Below are 20,737 nucleotides of genomic sequence, written 5' to 3' on the forward strand. Positions count from 1 at the left end.
GTATCATGGAATATTGGTAATAAATGTTTTTATTTCCCCAAAAATAAAAAAGGGACTTGGAAATGAAATTAACTCCAATTATATTAGAAAATCAAAAAGAAAACAAAATAGACTGCAAAATTCCCACATAGACAAATAGATATTTCATATTGATTAATCAATGACATCATCAAAGGGTTTGATGAAGTCTGCTTTATTTTACTCTTTTTTTCTCCTTTGCCTTCCCCTTCTCTATATATATTCCTCTCCCCTGCTTTCAACTAAAGCAGCTCCTCTGTTTCTCACAACAAACAAAACTCAATCTCTCTCTCTCTCTCTCCCTCTCGCTCTCTCTGTTTTCTTTTCTTTTTTCTCCCCTGCTTTTTCAACAATGGAGAACAATGACAAAGCTGCAATCTCTCCAATCTCAGTCTCAACCCCATTTTCTTACTCTCCATCTTCTTCTTCTTCACCCCCTACCCCTCATTACTCGCCAGGTTTTCCTTCTCCAAACTCCCAGTCTAATTCTCCCAAGAATTCTCATCTACCCCCTCCACCACCAGCTTCTCCTCCTCCGGTTGTTCTCAGCCCTTGCGCCGCCTGCAAAATCCTCCGCCGCCGCTGCGTCGAGAAGTGTGTTTTAGCCCCTTATTTCCCTCCAACTGAGCCTTATAAGTTCACCATTGCTCACAGAGTTTTTGGAGCTAGCAATATCATCAAGTCCTTGCAGGTAAACTATATTTTTTTAAAGCCTTCTGTTTTTCTTATATCAACCTGCCATTATTACCAACCAAACTGGGGTTTCATCAAAACAAAGATCGATATCTGATTCTGTTTTGGTTGATTAATTTTCTCTTTCAAAGAAAATTGTCCTCCTGCTTTGTTCTCAACCTGAAGAAGGGTCACACTTTTCATGGTTAAAGGATCAAACTCCAATTGCCAAAAAACCATGTGGAACTTGACTTTTATTATTAGTCAGTCAAGATTACAAAATGTCCTAATGCATTACGGATCAACCATTTTAAAACGATTTATTTCCCAAAATATTTAGTCTGCCATGGGCTCAATGATCATTTACCTCTAACCCCACGGCGCCCAGCTTTGATTGACCGCTTGCTCTTAGAGGGGGAAGAGGGTGAGAAAAAAAAAAAACCAAGGTCAACCATGCCCTTAACTTGCACAGTGGGTTGAATACACATAAATCACATGTTGACTAGCTAAGGGCGGGCATCATATCGTCTACCAAAAGGCATCATTGCCAAGTATTTCTCAAAATTTTAGTCCTGCATGCTTGTACTTGGTTCCAAAGTCGTTTCCCATTCATGTTTTGAAGGTTAAATCTTCTGTCCGTTGTTTATTTCCAGGAACTCCCAGAGTCTCAAAGAGCAGATGCAGTAAGCAGCATGGTGTATGAGGCCAGTGCTCGGATTCGGGACCCGGTTTACGGCTGTGCCGGAGCAATCTGCCAGCTTCAAAAACAAGTCAGTGACCTCCAAGCACAACTGGCCAAGACACAAGCTGAGCTCGTCACCATGCAGTGCCAACAAGCCAATTTACTAGCCTTAATCTGCATGGAAATGACACAATCTAAAGAACCCACTTCCCAGCAGCAACCTTACAGCATTGACACAAGCTGCTTCCTAGATGACAGTAATCTTGCTTCAGCCTGGGAGCCTCTTTGGACATGAAGAATAGATATGAAGGTGAAAAAAATCAAAAAGAAGAAAGACATTAGTTAGAGAATTTTCAATAAAGTGATTAGTTTATGGTAGGTATGTGTCCCTAATGCTTTTTAATCAGTCTTGTTAACCAAAGGAAACCTTTGCAAAAGGATTTCAGATTGAGGGTTTCTTATAATTTATTTGTAATCTTACAATGGCCAAAAAAAAAAATTATTAGGAAAAGAGTGATGGTAGATATCAAAGGGAGGGAGGGAAAGAGAACAGGCATGACAGTCTTTATCCCTAAGTCTGCTAATTTTTGAATTAAAGCAACTTTGGTTACCTAATTTTATCTTCTAAAATAGTTTTTCTGATCAGTTACTTGTCAAACTAGCTTGCTCTTTGCTTATTTCTTGACTAACTTTGGCCTTTGTCATCCCTCAAGCTGATCATGATTGGGAAATTCTTTAACTATTTGCATAAACGAGATTTAAATAAAAATCTTAAATTTGAATCATAATACAAGTTATTTAAAAAAAAAATAAATATATTTATTCAATTATCATAAAACAATTCCATTATATATAATTAATGTACTTAGGCTGTACTTTAGACAGTGTTCATAACAACTTTACTTCTTTTCTCTTTTTTTTGGCAAAAGCACTTTACTGACTTCTTATGTATTCTAGCTTTTCCAAGTAGATAAAAAGCAAAATTCCCATTGGACTAGTATAATGTGCTTTTTCCTTTTGATAATTAAGAAAATAAAAATAAATCTTTCAAAGCAAAACCCAAGATAGAAAATTCTCTACTTGTGATTTTTCTGAATACTTATTGAAATAAATGCTCAAATGGTACAAACAAATAAATATAGAATGAAATATTACAAGTGATAAAATATTTTATTAGCACGATCCATTCAGAGTGAACCCTTTGTCATTATGATTCGTTTTTCAAAAAATGTTTAAATTAATATTCTTTTGTTTACAAGTTTAACAAAAAAAATTAAATCGAATCGAGTGACAAAATAAAAGTGATGACATGGCAAATGCATATTATTACACCACTATTGCAATTAATTATAACAAACGCATTATAGGCTTACTTTAAATAGGTTCAAAAAAGGATAATAATTGTTTTTAAAATATAATTAAAATCATGTCAATTTTCTAATTTTGTCATCGATGTGTAAGATAAATTTCCGTGACTCGATTACACATTTTGATTGGTTGTTTACGAAGTGTTTAGAGAAAGATGTTTTGCATTAATGTGACAGGTTTCCAACATCATAAACTTTTTTTTAATAAATAGGAGTACACTCCAATAATATATGGAAATAGAGAATTATGGTCAATATATAGAAATTAGTTGCCTCAATGGACTGCCCTATTTTTGGTCTAGTGCTTGGGGAGTCATGGAAAACAGATCCACAATTCTTGCATGGACCGGATTGACAGGATTATTTATGAGTCTTATGAAATCATTCATGATTATCTTTTTTTTGTTTTGATTGAGAAAAAGGAGATTTGAATTTTAGTTTTGAGGTGTGTCAAATGTTCAGGTTCTATGACTATTCTTTTGTTTGATTGATAATGAAATATTGTCCAACATCACCGTATAAAACGATCTAGTTTTAAAAATAAATCCAATTTAAAGAATATTATCTTTATATTACTTATCTTTTTCACCATTAAGTCGAAAATTAAAAGAATCTTTTTATATAAAAATATTAATTATTAATAAATATTTTTCTTGTATTTATATTATTTTATAAGACAATATAAAATAAATTTTTTTAAATCGATGTCCCAAATTATACAAAATTCTTAAAACTCTATCAATTTATGTTATATTTCATGATTTAAATCATATATAATTTGAAGGTTTAATTCGATTCCAAGTGAAACCCAAATTAATTACATGATCATATATATATATATATATATATATAATAAAGAAAATAAACAAAAAGGCGAAAACGCGTTTTGAGCTCTAAGCTCTGTTGTTGCACTTTTCATCATGTCACGTGCGCCCGACATGTCTTGTTTGATTTTGTAACCCAAGGAAAAGGCATTTACATTACTCTTCTCGAATCTCTTTTAATTTCTAATTTTTTTTATTTTTTTTTATTTTATTTTTTCATTCTACTATAAAAAGAAGAATATACCGTTAATTTGCTTCGAGCCCTTTGACAAACATATGCCCTCTTTGGCTTGGCCCCCCACCTATATCACATCAATTTGACAAAGAAATTCCAAGGTCAAATCCTATATTACAAACCACTCAAAATTATCAAAAAAAAAATTAAATAGATAAGTTAATCTTGTCCTCGAATTAAAGTATTTAAATATAAATATTTAGAATTATTTTTTTATTATATAATTAAGATTAGCACTTTTAAATATATTTCATATCAAGATGAAAACATTATTAATTGAGTCAATCGTATAGTTTATGTTTTGAAATGTGAAAGTCTACATACCGGACCCATAAAAAACGCATAAACAGTCTTGGCAGGGCATTTGTTTGATTCTTCATATGGTTTCAACTCTTTTACTAGTTCGTAATGAGAATAAAATCGTAAGAAAACCGGCGGTTTAATATGAATTCAACTCGATAACTACACAGGAATGATCTGCTAATGGTCACCTTAGCCTTAAATGAATGGAAGTCGATAGTCCAAGGTTCAAATGTACTCATAATTACGGGTTGACTTAATTGTTAAAATTTATTTGATTTTTAAAATAATAATTTATAATCAAGTATTTGATTTAATGATAAATGTTTGTATTTTTTATTTAATATATTATATTTAAATCTTTCTTTTTAAATTTTTTTTTCAAAGAAAATAAGCAGCTACAGTATATCTACTATACTACAATAGATTCATTTTTATCGTACAATATGCATAATTGAACTCATAAAGAATCCACCTTGGGATTCTCCATTTTATTGGTAAGATTTGTCTTTTTTCTCATTAATTTGCCGATCCCTATTGATTTCAGTAATTACTACGTACACATTTTTTGTGTTGAAAACCTTTCTTTTATTTCTTTTTTTTTTTCCCTTCTTTGTGTGAAGTCTATAGTTCCAATTGCAAAGGTTGTGGACAGTTTAATTAGCAGCCGTTTAGTCAAAGAGACAAAGATAAAATTACTTAGTAATTCTCCTCAATCTGTCAAAATCGTTTGTTTGGTCCAATGAGAATGGAGCATGCTAGGGTTTATGTCTTAGCATTAGTCTAAACAAATTGAAACAAATTTGATCCTATAGCCACAATCTCTTACAAATGCATTCAGATTTCACTACCATCTCTCAAGCCCTCTCTCCTCATACTTCTTCTTCATCATTTCTCAACCATTTTTCAACATGAAATTGATTATTGTTAGGTGTGTTAACAACCCAAGTTAGAGCTCATTCCTAGCAGTGTAACGTTCACACTATAAATAGAAACATTAATATATAGTACTGATGAATTTATACCATTTAAGAGAATGGGCCAGAAATCAGAATAGAAATAAAAAGGTTTGAATGTGTACTGGTTCATCAATGTTTATATCAAGCACCAAGTCCGGCTATAAATCTATACCCATCTTGACCATGTTTGAACAAGTTAGCTGCAGGGGACCAGGCAAGGTCCAGCTCCCGCTGTGACTTGTGAACCATATTAGGAAGAATTTAAGCCACTGCATGATGATGCAGAGGGACATATTAAATTCTTGGAATGATATTATATATGATTTGCTTGACTTTCGCACTGTTGATACACAGAAATGGTAAGGAATAATAAATAATAACGTTACCAATATTTATGTTCTACGACTAGTTATGACACAGTCTGATTATTGTCCAACATTTCAGTATTTTTATTTTAAAAAAAAAACCATTACCACATGCAATTTTCAAGCTTTTGCAAAGATTCTTATTTAACTTAAAGCAGCAATTGAATGATATTTTGCAAACTTATAAGTTGTATGTTATCTCCTATTGTTCGTTTATTAGTGAGCTGTTTATTACAAGATAATATGATGTATATATGATACAAATATAATTTTTTAAAAATATTTATGTCAACAGAAATTTATTAGGTTTTCGTTTATATAATCTATTTTGACTACACATTTAACTCTAGTTGAAGTTTTGTATTAGTTTTCATGATACTTAATAAAATAATCAAATTTCATTGACAGAAAAATTAATCAAACAAAAGTTTGGTAATAGATATTCCTTTTTAATTTTTTTAAACCTTGTTTAACTGTAAAAAAAATAAAAAACAAATTAAGCTTTTGAGTTGACTCGAATATTAATTCTAAAACTAGAATGATTAACCCATTTAGTAGAAATTTGAGATTAACAAGTCAATATTGAATAAATTAGAAAAATTGCTAACATATGGAAAATCTTTAACAAGTTAAGTTGGTATGTTTTTTTTTTCCCATTTGAAGTAGAAAGCTCTAGAAATCACTGGGGTACTGCTTGTAAGCAAGGAAAATTCTGTATCTAGACAACCCTTGCGTTTGGAAAATTTTGTACATTTTTTCCTTTGTCATTTCCCTTGATTTTCAGCTTGCTCATAGATTCTATATTTAATGATGATTTGTTCATACTTTCATGGTAAATGTCAACAACGATTATGATCCTAGCACTGGTGTGACTCCTTCAAATATTGTATATTTATTTCATATATGAATGAATTTTTCAAAAGGATATTTTGTTTGTATATGCTAGCTCCGTCAAGCAAGTACATCTAATTTCACATATTAATCCGTAATTTTTGTCATTTAAAAGAGTCTTTCATTTGTCTATCGATCAACAAATTTTGTTTTCTCGACCCTACAGGTCAAGCACATTATTCTCTTTTATGTTGGAGTAATTAACATTTCTCTTAACGACGAGACTAATTAGAATTGATCGTGACATTCATATGCATGTCTAAATCTATAAATCTTAATTTCTCTCCCTGTGTGTGTATATAATACATATTTTCACATTTATTCCATAAACTTTATCATTTAAAAGAGTCTTCCATTTGTCTATCGATCGAAAACTTTTGTTTTATCAACCATACAAGTCAAGTACGTTGATTATTCTCTTTTATGTTGAAGTAATTAACTTTCTCTTAATATCGAGACTTATTAGAATTGATCATGACATTCATGTGCATGACATTCATCATTTAAAAGAGTTTTTCATTTGTCTATCGATCAAAAAATTTTGTTTTATCAAACCTATTAGTCAAGTACATTAATTATTCTCTTTTATATCGAAGTAATTAACTTTTCTCTTGGTGCACAGACTTAGTACATAAATCATAATTTCTGTGTATATATATACATACACACACATATATATATATATATACTTATATCTGATTCATTATAATAATATTGTCCTAGAAAATGTCAATCAAGTTGTAACCCTTTGATTATTGTTCTATTAAACTTGAGCTTATTAATTAAAATTTTAAAATATAGTAAATAATAATAGTATTAAGAACTTAATACTATTAAAGCAAGATCAATCAGTTGGTAATGGGAACTCGAAGATATGAGTAGAATAATATTGGAATATAAAGTCATAATCTTAATTAAATTCAAGTCATAATACGTTCACTCGTAAGGAAAACGTACGTATAAATATAAACACTTTAAATTCAAGTCAAGGAATGAACTATCTGTTGTGAAACTGGAAACGTATCATATTAATCGTACGTCACTCCATGAAAAAGAATTTTGAAGTCTTTTGAGAATGGAAAGAGACAACTGCAAAATGACCCTTGACTTGGATTAAATTTGGCATTTTTATAAGTAATCAGCACCAAATTGCAATATATCCATGATTGTGCCATTGCCTGCTGGACCGGGGGTTTTTTTTTTCTTTCTATTTTATTAGAATTCTAGAGGTAGAAGAGATTCAATCTATACCCACTTGACGGGTTTTGATCCATTTGTAAGTTATGCATGTTTGTTTTTCAACAGTGATGAATTCGGGATTTTACATGAAAAATAATTAAAGAGTAATCATATAAATTTATAAATTGAATTATTGATTCGAATATAATTAAAAATTAAAATTTAAAGAGTGATTGCCTCTCCTGCCACCACCTTCAGTCCGTTTCTACTTTTCAGAAAATTTAAAAGATTCAAAACTTCATCGTTTCTTTTAAATAAAGATAACAATCGTTAAATCAAATCGAAATATCGATAAAAACCCAAAGAAAGAGGGATTACCTAACTTGAAATTTTGAGTAATTTTGTATAATTTTTAATTAATTCATTATATATGTATATATATATGCGGGTCAAAAACTTCCATGTTTTTATTCTTGTTGGCCACCCTCTTGGATGACTAAAATTTCAATATAGTTCTTCTAGTGGAAACCCATTTGCTTCCTTTGGAATTATACTTTACAGCTAGCTAACCTTTGAAACTTTGGGACTTGGTCGGGAGAATATATATTTGCCGAATTAGTCAATTGATAGTTATAGAGTCAATCTGTCAACTCTTTTTGTGTTTCATGCATGTAAGAATTTTATTTATTTCATTTTTTTTTAATTTTTTGAATCAAAAGTCCTTGATTTGTGAGTCTATCTTTTTGTTTTACATGGAAAAAAAAATGCTCTAGCCCTAAAATATTTATATATAAAAAAAATGAGAGCATAAAATCTTATAAAAATAATTTATTTGAGCAGATGCTATCTGTCCGTTATTTTTGTCTCAGTCATTGATCTTATATTAACGCAATAATAATTTATTAAATAAATTCAAAAAAAATCTATAAGTTGAATAATATTCCAATCAATCTATAAACAAAATAGTTTAGGTTGAAATGTTACAAAAAGGAAAAAAAAATTATCTATTAAACTCAAAGCTTTGATTATATAAGAAAAAAAAAATTTAATCTATTAAACTGAAAACTCTGATGCCATGGTAAAATTTTTTTAAAATTTATCAAATTCAAAACTTTGACATTAATAAACTATTATTATATTAAGTAAAAAAATAATCTATAAAATCGACATATCACATAAAAACAAAAATGAAAAGTTTACGATCCTTATCTTTCACGAGTGTGTTGCTTTTTTAAATTAAAACATGTCTTTATTACAAAATTCAAAGTTGATTCTTTTATAATTAAAGTAATGCTAAGTGTAAACACTCAAGCAAGCAATTTTTACTAAACTATTTCTTGTTGCCCCCTTGGACCCTCAATTAGCTCTTAATGTCTGTTTTAATATTTAATAATGATGTTTAAGGAGTTGTCTATCTAAACAGGATCAAGGCAAAATTCCACCAATTTGAACACACCATGGTCCGACCTCCTTCTTTGACAACATTTTCCCCATTATATTCAAAAGTTATTGATTATTAAAGTATTAATTATGTTTAAAGTAATAGAAAATGGTACTCTATATATATATATATATATATATATATTCTAAAAAATTAATATATTTTTTATTCAACCACAAAATAGATAATCTTTTTATCAACTTCGAGCTACAAAATTTACTACAAATTACATTTTTACTCGTTTTTATTTCGAACAACATAATATATATCATGTAAATTTAATAATTACAACAAATGTTGTCAATATTATAATATGTATATATGTATGCATGTATAGGAGAGTGTTTCGAAATTAAATGATTTTAAGCGACAAAAAATAAATTGTATATTGGGTTATAAAAAATGTTATTTTTATAGTGAGTTACATATCTTGTATACATCCAAATGCATTTATGATTTGTTTGGATGAGATAAAGTCTAGGATTTGAAAGTAAAAATTTAGAAAATTATCATATTTACAAGCTTTTTACAAAGAAGAGATGAGAGCATTTTGGAGTGAATCAAGTGCAACTTCTCTCCTTTTTTTCTCTCAGACCCACAAAAGAACCCCAATATTATTTATTTAAACAAAGGTGCAATGACTTTTAAATTTTATTTAGGTAAATTAAAAAGATTTTTCACTATTAAACTATTGATATGTTTGATTAAGGGAATGTCGATTTTGTTTCTCTCTTACTCTTTAGTACCGTCTTATATTTTGTTTGATTCACATAATAATCATTTCAAGAGAGACCGGAATAGCTATTACGGATTATAAAAGTTATTTCATGGATAAGGAATAGATCGAAAAAATTTTGATTTAGCTTTTTTATATTAAAATGGAAAAAAAATTATTAGGTTAAGTCCAATCCAATCCAAGTCAGTTTAGAAGCCCAATATTACTCTTGTGTTAAAAAAAAAGGGCCCTACTATTCTAGTTTTGGGCCACAGAATGAGACTAAATAACCGGGCCAGAACTTCCAACTTGCATGAACCGGCCCATTTTCTGGATCCAAAACCGGGTTTACATAGGAATTGGGTCAGAGGGAATATAAAGCTGACAGGTAATTGGGTTAAGCCCAAAAGGAGTAGATCAAACCGGCTCAAATAATAATACGAATTTACCATTTTATCCATCATCAAGAATCAGAATTTCTCTTTTAAGACTATCATTTCCCTAACCGGAAGAAGCAGCCCTCATCACCAGAAGTTGAAAGGGGAAAAAACCTGAAAATTTTGCGTTTGGGAAGCGAGAAAGTGCGAGAAAATGAGCGGAGCAGGAAAGAAAGTAGTGGATGTGGCCTTCAAAGCATCAAAGAACATTGATTGGGAAGGGATGGCTAAGCTTTTGGTCACCGATGAGGCTCGCAAAGAGTTCGCCACTCTTCGTCGAGCTTTCGATGAGGTTAACTCCACTTTGCAGACCAAGTTCAGCCAGGTTAGTGTTTCCTCTCTCTCTCTAGATCTTTTTAATTTTTTTTTGTGTTGAACTTTTGATTAGATCTCTAGGGTATTAGTTTTTTATGGTGATTTTATAATTTTTTTTTATTGAAAGAAATATTCCATACTGTTGAATTTTTTGTTCAAGATTTAATTTGGAATTTTCTCCAGTTTTTTTCAATGAAATTTTAGTTCTTTTTATTTTTGTTCAAAAATGGGGATGAGAATATTGTTCAAAAATGAAGGAAAATACCAAAAAAAAAAAATGGAAATCTGATTATTGTAATTTTACATTTTTTGTTGATGAACCTATTAAATTTAGTGGGGCTGAAGAAAGGAATTCATGTAAAATAATTTGTCCCGAAAAAATGAATAAAAGGAATGACATTTTTTAAGGGTGTATTGCTTTATTTATGTTATTAAAAAGAATTGAAATTCAGTTTATATACATATATATATATATATGGGGAAAGTAGAATTTTGGGTTTTAAGTACCTTTTCTTCATTCTCTCTATACAGGTGTTAAAGCTTTTTATTTTTTGTTTCCCATTCGATTTTGCTCAATTTTGTTATTCATGGATTTCTACCATTTTCTGGCAGAGGAGGTAGAAGTCTCTTTTGATTTTAAAATTTCTAACTTCATGATTTAGCTATACATTTGAATTTTAGGATATCTCAAGGTGGCAATATCAAAAGGACTTAATCTCAGATTAACACTTTAAAAGAACAGTACTAGCTTTAGCTGCTTTGTCAGTTTGGTGTTTGGAATTCTTTACGGTATAAACCTTATTTAACATATCACTTTTGAATATGCATAATATGTGATGCTAAAAGGTAAAAAATATGAAAATTAAAGCAAATACTATGGAAGTTTCATTTTGAAGACTTTTATTTGTCATTAGGGGTGATTGTTGAATTCGAGCCCCACCATGGTAATAATGTGATTTTTTTTGTTAAGCAGGAACCTGAACCCATTGACTGGGAATACTATAGAAAAGGAATCGGTTCTCGCTTGGTGGATATGTACAAAGAGGCTTATGACAGTAAGTTCATTTGATGGTTGCCATGGTTTACTTCCAATGCTATGTTTCAGTTTTAGATCAGTTCCAGGTGCTTAAAAGCATAAATTATCTATCTGCCTCACATTTTGTTCCCTCACATGGTTGGAGCTTCCTGAATCTGTGCTTTGCACTAACATTTTGTTTTAAGCTCAGCTTCTTGACACGAGGCGGCAATTTTCTAAGTCAGATGATGATATAGTCACCTTGACTAGCTGCCTCTTTCCTTTTCCATTCTTCAGTGATTAGTAAAGGATGGAAGTTAATGCTATCAACCATTCTTCAACTGCAGATATCTTTGATATTTTGTAGGCCAGTTCCATGACCTGTACTTGATCTAAAAGCTAAGATGGAAATCAATTGCCTATAAGGACATTGTATTAATCAGTTGCTATATTTTTTGCTCATACAAGTCTTAATATTGTATGTATATGTGATTCTCTTGTACCATGCTATTAACATTTGATAGTCTCAGATTCATGCCTTAGATGTTCCACTTCCATAATGCTATTATGGTGATCAGATCCTTGAGAACATCTAAGACTCCAGATACTCCTATACTTTGGATGGTTAATGTAAATGAAGTTCAACGTAGACCTCTAATTTTTATGATCAACGGAAAGCCTCTAATCATTAAACCAGTTTACTATCAAACGTTTGATGGTAAGGTTTTCGCAAAGCACCCACTAGCAATGAGCCATGTGAAATAAGGCTAGTGATATTTCACAGTTTTCTTGACATATTGGTTGATTGCAATGTAGAACCACCCCTTCATCAACATACTATCTTTGTCTTGTTTTTAGTGATTTGTCTAACTGGATTCTCTGCAATTTTTAGCACCTTGGTCTTTGTTTGTCTGCATGTTTTGGGGTTTGGTGGAGCTGGGCGGTTCGCTATTTCCATCTGTTTGTTTTTTCCTTACCTATGAGTTTTCCCCCCATCTTTACACATTCTATGTGCTTCCTTTGCAGGTGTAGAGATCCCCAAGTTTGTCGACACAGTCACTCCTCAATACAAACCAAAATTTGATGCATTGGTGAGAGTCAATATGATACTTGACTCTCTTCTACCTCTGTCTCAAGATGTCTTTTTCATTTTCCTTATTTGATGTGCTATATACTTGTGTTTATAGTTGATTGAATTGAAAGAAGCAGAGGAGAAATCCTTGAAAGAGTCTGAGCGTTTGGAGAAAGAAATCGCTGAGGTTCAGGAGCTTAAGGTAATTGGAAAACAATGCCCAAAATGACTCATTCTTTGATCTGATCGGAATCGTTGATTTTACTATTCTTTTTCTTTATCTGAACAGAAAAAGATCAGCACCATGACAGCAGATGAGTACTTTGAGAAACACCCTGAGCTGAAGAAGAAATTTGATGATGAGATCCGGAACGACTACTGGGGCTATTGACATCTTTGCTGATTTAAGGGGCAAGCTTTCAGTCGCAGCCAGAATTTCTGAGTTGTCTTGTTTCTGTTGTTCTACCCTAATGATACCGAACCCTTTTTTGTGTAATTTGGTTGTTCTGGGTTGGAAAGATTGGGCTCCTATAATAATTGGGTTTTCTGTGTAGAGAAACAGATTTATCCATTCACTTGAGAACGAAACTGAATATTGTAAGACATGCTTCATTAAGTGGCATCCGCATCCATGTTTTCAATGGAAAATTTTTTCATCTGCCTTAGCCTCTTTCCATGAGAAGTCAATTTCAGATGTACAAAACTAATGAAAAGATCTTGATATCTACCATGGAATTAGCATAGAAGCTGGAATTCTTGTATGTAAAAAGTTCATTGCTGACAGTCTGCAGCACTATAGGAAGCCTATTCAGTCAGCCAATATACTATAAAGAGATGATTCTGGCTGCCCTGTATGAATTCCATCAGCATTACATAAGAATTGACACTATTTTCTATTGCCTGATTAAATCAATTGAGAGGAAGAAGATTTACTTCACAAAGAATGTACACAAAATACGAAGAATGGATTCAAGATACAAAATTTAACCCAAGAGCTGATCAACATATCTGCACCACTCCCAGGGCAGACCAAATATAGCTTTCAAAATAAGTCAAGGTTACAAAATGTGTAAACTGCAAGAAAAATGACAAAGTTTTAGCCAAAAAACAAAGTGTTGTCGACAAATGAAATTCGAAGCACTTGCTGCTGTTAGTTTTCGGGAAAAAGCACCAAAATTTCCAGCAGCATTCAGTTGCTTTGACCACTAACAAAAACCCAGAGGTCATTGTGGATTGAGTTTTTACTTTGGAAGGACTTGTATCTACCCAGAATTAGTCAATTTCTTTTGGGAGAGTTGATCTGTAGCCACATCTTCATTTTTGTCCATGGCCTTCCTTGCCAACTCGTAGCCGGCAAAGTTCATGGCACCTAAGGGAGCAATCCAGAAAAACCTGGGTACTGCTCCTTTAAACAGGCCAAGTGGTCCCTCATGACGCAAAATAGAAAAGGCTACCAACGACATTGATATTGGTCGGCCCCCTGGTGCAGTCATCATTCTAGTTTTCATAACATCAAAAGGTGTAGTGACAACAGCAGCTAACCCTCCAGATAAAGCTCCAACTGCAATTGTTTCCCAAGGTTCCAGTTCCCGTCTCAGAAGTTGCTGGGCAAGCTAAAACACCATGCAGAACTCAAATGATAATTCTTATAAAAATGATGATGAAAATAATTATTAAATCTTAAAATTCACCATGCCATTTCCCCCTATAAAGTTAAAGTAAAAAGAAGATAAAATCATTGTTCTTTAGAATAAGCAATTTCAGTTTAAATAAAACAATCAAATGCATTATGAGATGAAAAAAATTAAAAAAGACTATTTTAACAAATCCAAATATGATACGGTGGAGACCAAATCAAGTAACCAAAATTTCTGGGAATTCCAGAAAAAAACAACCTTGCCCAACATCACTGTTTTACTACCATGACACTGTCACTACTACAGCAGTGCATAAAGGGCCGCATACCACAGCCAATCATGAAGCAGTCCAAGATTGACAAACAAAAGTGTATGTATAATCATGATTTCAAGCAAGCATACACATAGGATGCATCTTCAGTAAATTACTCCACTCCTCACTCATTAAATTAAGCAATATACAGGAGATTTTCAAACTCACCACCAAATTCAGAACCTAAAGTAAATAAAACCAAGTTGAATGTCTTTTTGTTTTCTTCATTAAAAAAACGTTAGCTTTATTTTTGATTTAAAAAAAGTATGCATTTTCTCTTTACCAGATAAGAAATAAGAAGAGTAATACCAGCAAGTGATTTTAGTTATAGAGTTGTTCCATTAAGCTGCTCTACTGCTCTAATGTCATTTTCTAGTATAAACTAAAACCTTAAATCTGTAGTTTATTACGCATATACTGTTGTTATACAGGATTTTATAATTATAAGAAACTTAATTCATTAAGACAAGCATGTTTTTTAGCACTGCCTTGGTGATACAACAAGTTCCAGTGCCTTGAGCATGACCACACTAGCAAATTACTTAGACAAATAAAAAATCTCAATGTCAAAACAAATATCATTACCTTTTTGGATTCAGCATAAAGGCCCATGCCAGCAACATAGAATGGCACCTCACGACAAAGAGTAGCCCCAGTCCCACGGAAAAAACCCTTCAGACCATCCTGTTGCCAAGTGCCAACAAGAGCTTCTCCAACATTGTCAAAAAGGCCAGCCTGCAAACGCTGCTTTAGTACCTCACAAGGAATCCGCACTGCTGTTCCCAATAATGTGCTGCAGAATGATGCCATGGATTGAACCTATATAGCACACAAATGCAAATTTTAACACTGTTGCAAATCAATATAAACAGACAATTTAATCAGAATCATTCCTTTCCAGTTAAGAGCAAGACTGCTTCCTTCTGCATGCACACATAGAGAGACATGAAAACACTATTAACAAACAGGAGGATCCAGTACAAATCTGAAAAATGGGTAACCAGTAACTTGAAGTTAGAATCTTTCCTCTTCAAAGGTAGATTAAAGAATCAAATTTTCCAAGAACAGATCCTTCAAAGTTTGCTATTGTTTATGTTCATGCATAAAGAGTGCAGTGAATGTGCACTATGCATGACTGCAGAAGCACCATTTGAGTATTCTAGGGTAGCCTGTTCAACATCCTTTATACAAGGAAGAAGAAGGAGAAGATGTAGAAGAAACTTAAACTTCAGCATGTAAATTTTCCTTTTTCTAATTTTTCACAACTAGTCTAGAAATATCCATGAAGTCAGGATTCCATTACTTAATCTAATAGACTGGACAAATTGAAAAATAGACACACGAATGCCACTTATCAGAAAAGTTATGTGATGTCAGATATTCCTATGAAAAGGACAATCAAGGAAAGCTAGAGCTTTACGTGATAGAGAAGAAATAGAAATTCAATCACAAATTCACAACCAAATAATAGTGCAACAACAAGTACCTGGATGTCTGGAAGATTTGGAGCAACGTTGATCAATACAAGCTTACTTGCTTCAAATATTCCCGTTCGCAGGCCATGGCTACAATGTTGAACGAAAACCAAACAGATGGATAAATGACAAAAGTAAAATCAAAATCAGAAAGGAAAAAAGAATAGTAACAATGAAAACTATACAAAACCTTGAAAATTGTCCAAGAATTGCAGGGACTGAGCCCCTATATAACCCCCGCACTCCAATTTGTGGAAGCTTTGAAATAATTTGCGGGAAGGTCAGGGTTGATGCTTGCACCCGAGTCTGACAAAACACAAAAAAGGGGAAAAGAAAAAAAAAATCATCAAACAGCCCTACTGGCACGTGACAAAGTGTATTCCATAAAAAGAAAAGGCCATGGCACAAGATGGGTAAAAACATGAGCAGTTTCAGCAAGAAAGCCTGCAAGAGTACATGCATCTTTAAGCACAAACACTCCTTTGACTCCCTTTTGTATTAAGTGCTTTAATTTTTTAGTGTTGAGAGGAGAACTAAAAAGAAGCATTTCTTTGTTCTTTTTAAAATGTGAATGAATAGTTGATTTTCCTCCTGGATTACTCAGATCACGGACTAGTGAAGAGTCCAAAGGGAGATTTTAAACTACCAAAAAGGCACCTCTACCAAGTGAAGGAGACAAATATTAGATTAAACAATACAACACAGATCAATAGGGACTAGAAGAAGAGTATAACCAGCTATGCAATCAGCTGAAAATGTTCCATAACATGCACAATTAGCCCAATGCCTCAACAATATTTATCTAAGAAAAAATAAAATTAAAAAACTCAGCTATTTAAAAACAGTATAAAAATACAAAGTACTTGCATTTGCTAATACCATTTGTGGGTTTACCATGAAGAAAAGCAATTACCAAAATTTTGAGCAAAAGCCATCTGCAATAGAACCCAATATTTCCTAAATCTCACAGAGAAACTGTTTTTCACCATATGCCATAAAGAATATTGTTGGTCAATGAAGTCTCACACACAGGAGCTCTCCATAGTCTACTAAAAGTAAAAACTAACATGGCAGAGTGCAGATCTGCCCTCAACAAAAGATACGACTACTAAGGATTCTACTAGATGTTCACAAACAGGCAGATTTTGTTACATAAAAGCAGCATTAAGCTGAAGAATGTGCCTTTATAGTATCAACTGGGTGCATTAAAGATGTGGAGAGTGCACATGAAAGACCCCCCGCCAATGCAGATTTAAGAACACTTCCAGCAGGTATTTCCATGGGTGGTGCAACAGCAACGACAGTTGCAGATTCAAACCAGATATTCCTGTACGTAATACATAAAGAAGTTGCTATCAACAGTTAGCCACCACTTGTTGTGCAAAATGAGCGGTTGTGCAAAACAAAAAATCTATGGTCGCCAAAAGAAAAGGAAGGTCAGGATAAGTGTTATTAGGATTAAGCTGCTGTAACAACCTTCATGGCCTGGCACCAAAATTTTATACTAAATATACACATTGATCAATTAGAAACAATAACATTGTTTGCAAGGTAATCCTAACCATGAAGCACTGAGCAGTACTGCAGCAATAAAACAATTTCACAAACTGAACCTACATCCTGTAATTTGGTAACCAAGATGCAAAACTAAAGCTTGAACTTCTAACAATACAGCCCAAACCAAAAACAATGCAATAGTAAATTAAATTTGAGCTTCTACTTATGCTTGAGTTCCTAATTAGGACTCTGAAATCGAGAACTAATCTTACCGAGGATCATCTTGAAGTAGTCGGTCAGAAGGCAACAGAAGCATAAAATTGCGGAAGTGTCCATATGAAATAGATTCTTCAGTGTCTGCATTCAAAAATCGCATCATAGCAACAGCATTGTCTTCATTTGCTGGAAGTCCAGCATTTTTAAGTGATGCCAATATTTCACTTTTTTGGAGGGTCCCAGACTTGCTTAAACAGAGAGAAGTATAAGCTCGAAGAATGGTTGGCTCCTTCTGTTCCATCAAGGATAAAAACTGCTTCCAACCAAAAGATTTTGAAAATAGATTACTTCTTGTGCGGCGCATGAACTCCCTAGCATATCTCCGTGGTAATTTTCTTTTTCTCATAGCAACTTCAAGATCTTCTAAAGTTACTTGGCCATCACCATCTCTATCCAGTTCTTCAAAGAACCTCCTCCCTGAAAGAGTAATGCAAGGGTAGAAGTCAGAGCATACCTAGAATGAGCACTATACTGCACTACAGTTAATCACATTAGACCATGATATATTACCTAACCTTAACTTAATGCTATGAAAACTCAAAAGATATGAACTCATTTAGCACAAAGTTTGATAAGTCACAAAAAATATTATCAATGACATGTCACAAACACAAAAACAGCTTATGCTATGCTCAAAAGTTACAATCTGAATCTGAAGTTCAATTAGGACTGGGGAGAGGAGATATCAGAAATCAAAATTTCAAAACTACCCAGTTCCTACTCTTTTCCAGCAGGAAGAAAAATGCACTACAAACCTTAAAGAAAATTATAGTTTGAATTATGTTACTCTTATACAGCACAATACAAATCTTTACTGATGCTGCTATTCAAGGAAAAAAACAAAAAAATGATGCAACATTGATTGTTTGCTCAGCTCCTGGGAAGCCATACCTTCAGACTCTGTGTATCTAAAGAAATCCTGGACAGAGAATAATTTCTTCTTGTCAGATGGTCTTGTGAAGAGCGGCCCAAAGGTGGTAGAAGCTCAATCAATTCCGTCAATGAGACAGTGGATAAGGTGGATCTCAAACGCTCCACATTTGATAGAGGAATGCTAAGTATCCCACTTGCAAGTTTCTGTGCGGAATTACCACCTGCCTCTTCCCTACTGCCAGTAGTAACACCATCATCACCCTCTTCATTCACCGAAGAAGCAACTCCAACTATACCTGATGGAACAGCTCCCACTCTAGCAAACTTCAAATTTCCCAGAAACCCATTTACATCGACCTTTCGTCCTTCCCAAAGACTTGTCACTGCTTTTAAATGATCAAACTGAGGGGGAGGAGATGGAGTCGATGGACAATCACAATGCTTCTGATTACTTTCCTGTAGAAGTTGATCAAACTTCTGAAGATTTTGAGTCAACTGATCAAATATAAACCCTATAAGGCATTCAAATGATACATGTTTCCGATCATTATGTTCCAAACCCTCATTCTTTGCAACAAACCGAGCCCTTGACTCTTTACGCTCAAACTCAAATGAAGACTTCAATTTCATGTCATGAGAACACGAATTTACACACACTTCATCTTTGTCACCCATTTTCTGCATTTGTTTCCTCCCTGACTTAAACGAGCTTGGAATAGCCTGGACAAAACTATTACACAACACTGACCAAGTCATTGCAAACTGCAAGCAATTCATACAAGACCCTTCATCTCTATCCACAACCTTCTCTTTCAATCCTTTCCTATCCATCTTAACCTTCTCATTGTTCTGTTCATTTGCTGGTAAAAACATTCCCATAAAAGCCTTGATAGGAACCTTAATAGACAACCCTTTCTTTCTCTCTTCACTAACAACACAGCACTGCCCATTATTAACACCACTACCACTAAAACTACCACTACTCCTCTTCACCCCAAACGTTTGAACCTTAGCATTCCTATCACTACCATTCAATTGGGCAATCAATTCAACATTATTTCGTTTATCATTTGAGACTCCCCAACAACTTTCGAGATCTTTTGCAGCTTTCTTAATACCCAATTCAAGAGGTAAAAAAGCTGCCTTTATAAATTGAATCGAATTCGAAATCGATTCAATGGGATCATTTGTAGACACCATTACTCCTACCACCTCAAAAACTCCTCGCTCTTTAATACAAACTCCCCCAAACTCTCCTTCTCTATCAAGATTCAACAAGAACCATAGTCAACGCATAAAAATCAAAACCCAAATTGAAAAACCAAATCTTCAACCGATTCAAAGGGTGAAAAGAGCTTCTTTTACTACTTAAATCGAATTGAAAATCGATTGCATTACCCCCCTAAAAGACCCAAAAATCCTCACTTTCCTATAACATAAACTCAAAAACTGCACTTTCTAAAGATTCAACAAATTCTTCACACCAACAAAAAGAACCCACCAAGCTAGAACCATAACTTCAAAAGAAAATTAATATTAAAACAATGAAAACACAGAAGGAAAATTAAATCTTTAGCCAATAAAACACAGTAAATGAGCTAAAAGGAGATTTTACTTTGGGGGAGAGGATCTAATGACGAAACTGATGCTGCTTTTTAAAGCAAATTAGCCTTATCTGCTGAGACAAAAATAACCCAATGGGTAGTACTTATTTTGTCTATTTTATGGAAAAAATTCAATATTTACCCCGCAACAAATGGAAAATATTAGAGCTTGAAAATGGGTTCTTCTGAGTTCTTTTCCCCAGTGACAAAAAATAAAGGAAGTGATTTAAAGGGGTGTCTTTGAAAAGGTAAGTGGAATTTGAGGGACTGAATTGGGATTTACCAAAACGAAATGCTAAATTTAGCTTCTTCTTTTTTTGGGACAGCTTTTAGAAGAGAGCGAGAGATATGGTGGTGGTGACAAGGGAAGAAGAAGCAGAAGCAGAAGAGAAGAATAGGCTTGGGCTTTTTCTAGTTTCTTTTCTATTTTTTTTATTTTATCAATTTATGAAAAAAATAATTAAATTAATTTTTTGGATAAAGAAGAACGGGGTGGATAAAAGGCTGACGTAAGGCTGAGTTTGAAGTATTTGCCTCTCCAATTTTCAAAATTAAATAAATTAATTTAAAATTTT

General features: G+C 33.0%; 3 protein-coding genes across 3 annotated transcripts; 2 read left to right on the forward strand and 1 right to left on the reverse strand.

The window, feature by feature from the left end:
- Positions 1-256: 256 nt before the first annotated feature.
- On the forward strand, positions 257-2,002 carry LOC110425360 (LOB domain-containing protein 1-like). Its single transcript, XM_021440259.2, has 2 exons — positions 257-709; positions 1,344-2,002. Exons 1-2 carry the CDS (start codon positions 371-373, stop codon positions 1,665-1,667), a joined length of 663 nt encoding a protein of 220 aa, XP_021295934.1. The 5' UTR covers positions 257-370; the 3' UTR covers positions 1,668-2,002.
- An 8,141-nt stretch (positions 2,003-10,143) lies between these two features.
- Positions 10,144-13,152, forward strand: ATPQ (ATP synthase D chain). The gene is made up of 5 exons (XM_021439578.2): positions 10,144-10,410; positions 11,374-11,455; positions 12,442-12,506; positions 12,603-12,689; positions 12,777-13,152. The coding sequence occupies exons 1-5, from the start codon at positions 10,240-10,242 to the stop codon at positions 12,876-12,878; spliced, it is 507 nt and encodes a 168-aa protein (XP_021295253.1). The 5' UTR covers positions 10,144-10,239; the 3' UTR covers positions 12,879-13,152.
- Positions 13,153-13,433: 281 nt separating this feature from the next.
- SAMTL (mitochondrial substrate carrier family protein) lies at positions 13,434-20,567 on the reverse strand. The gene is given in 8 exon segments (XM_021439577.2): positions 13,434-14,100; positions 15,023-15,256; positions 15,924-16,002; positions 16,103-16,218; positions 17,095-17,239; positions 17,682-18,102; positions 18,577-18,633; positions 18,636-20,567. Coding segments are annotated over 8 exon segments (2,526 nt in total). The 5' UTR covers positions 19,759-20,567; the 3' UTR covers positions 13,434-13,749.
- Positions 20,568-20,737: the final 170 nt, after the last annotated feature.

This window comes from Theobroma umbraticum, unplaced genomic scaffold (assembly GCF_002168275.2).
Source record: "Theobroma umbraticum cultivar Fairchild unplaced genomic scaffold, ASM216827v3 scaffold_81.0, whole genome shotgun sequence".
Taxonomy (NCBI): Eukaryota; Viridiplantae; Streptophyta; class Magnoliopsida; order Malvales; family Malvaceae; genus Theobroma; species Theobroma umbraticum.

What these genes read in the sequence shown, in the direction of transcription:
- LOC110425360 (XM_021440259.2), top strand. Translation starts at nt 371, where the DNA reads ATGGAGAACAATGACAAAGCTGCAATCTCTCCAATCTCAGTCTCAACC. An exon ending in ATATCATCAAGTCCTTGCAG is followed by an intron (nt 710 to 1,343) that starts GTAAACTATATT and finishes GTTTATTTCCAG; the next exon opens with GAACTCCCAGAGTCTCAAAG.
- ATPQ (XM_021439578.2), top strand. Translation starts at nt 10,240, where the DNA reads ATGAGCGGAGCAGGAAAGAAAGTAGTGGATGTGGCCTTCAAAGCATCA. An exon ending in TGCAGACCAAGTTCAGCCAG is followed by an intron (nt 10,411 to 11,373) that starts GTTAGTGTTTCC and finishes TTTGTTAAGCAG; the next exon opens with GAACCTGAACCCATTGACTG. An exon ending in CTGAGGTTCAGGAGCTTAAG is followed by an intron (nt 12,690 to 12,776) that starts GTAATTGGAAAA and finishes TTATCTGAACAG; the next exon opens with AAAAAGATCAGCACCATGAC.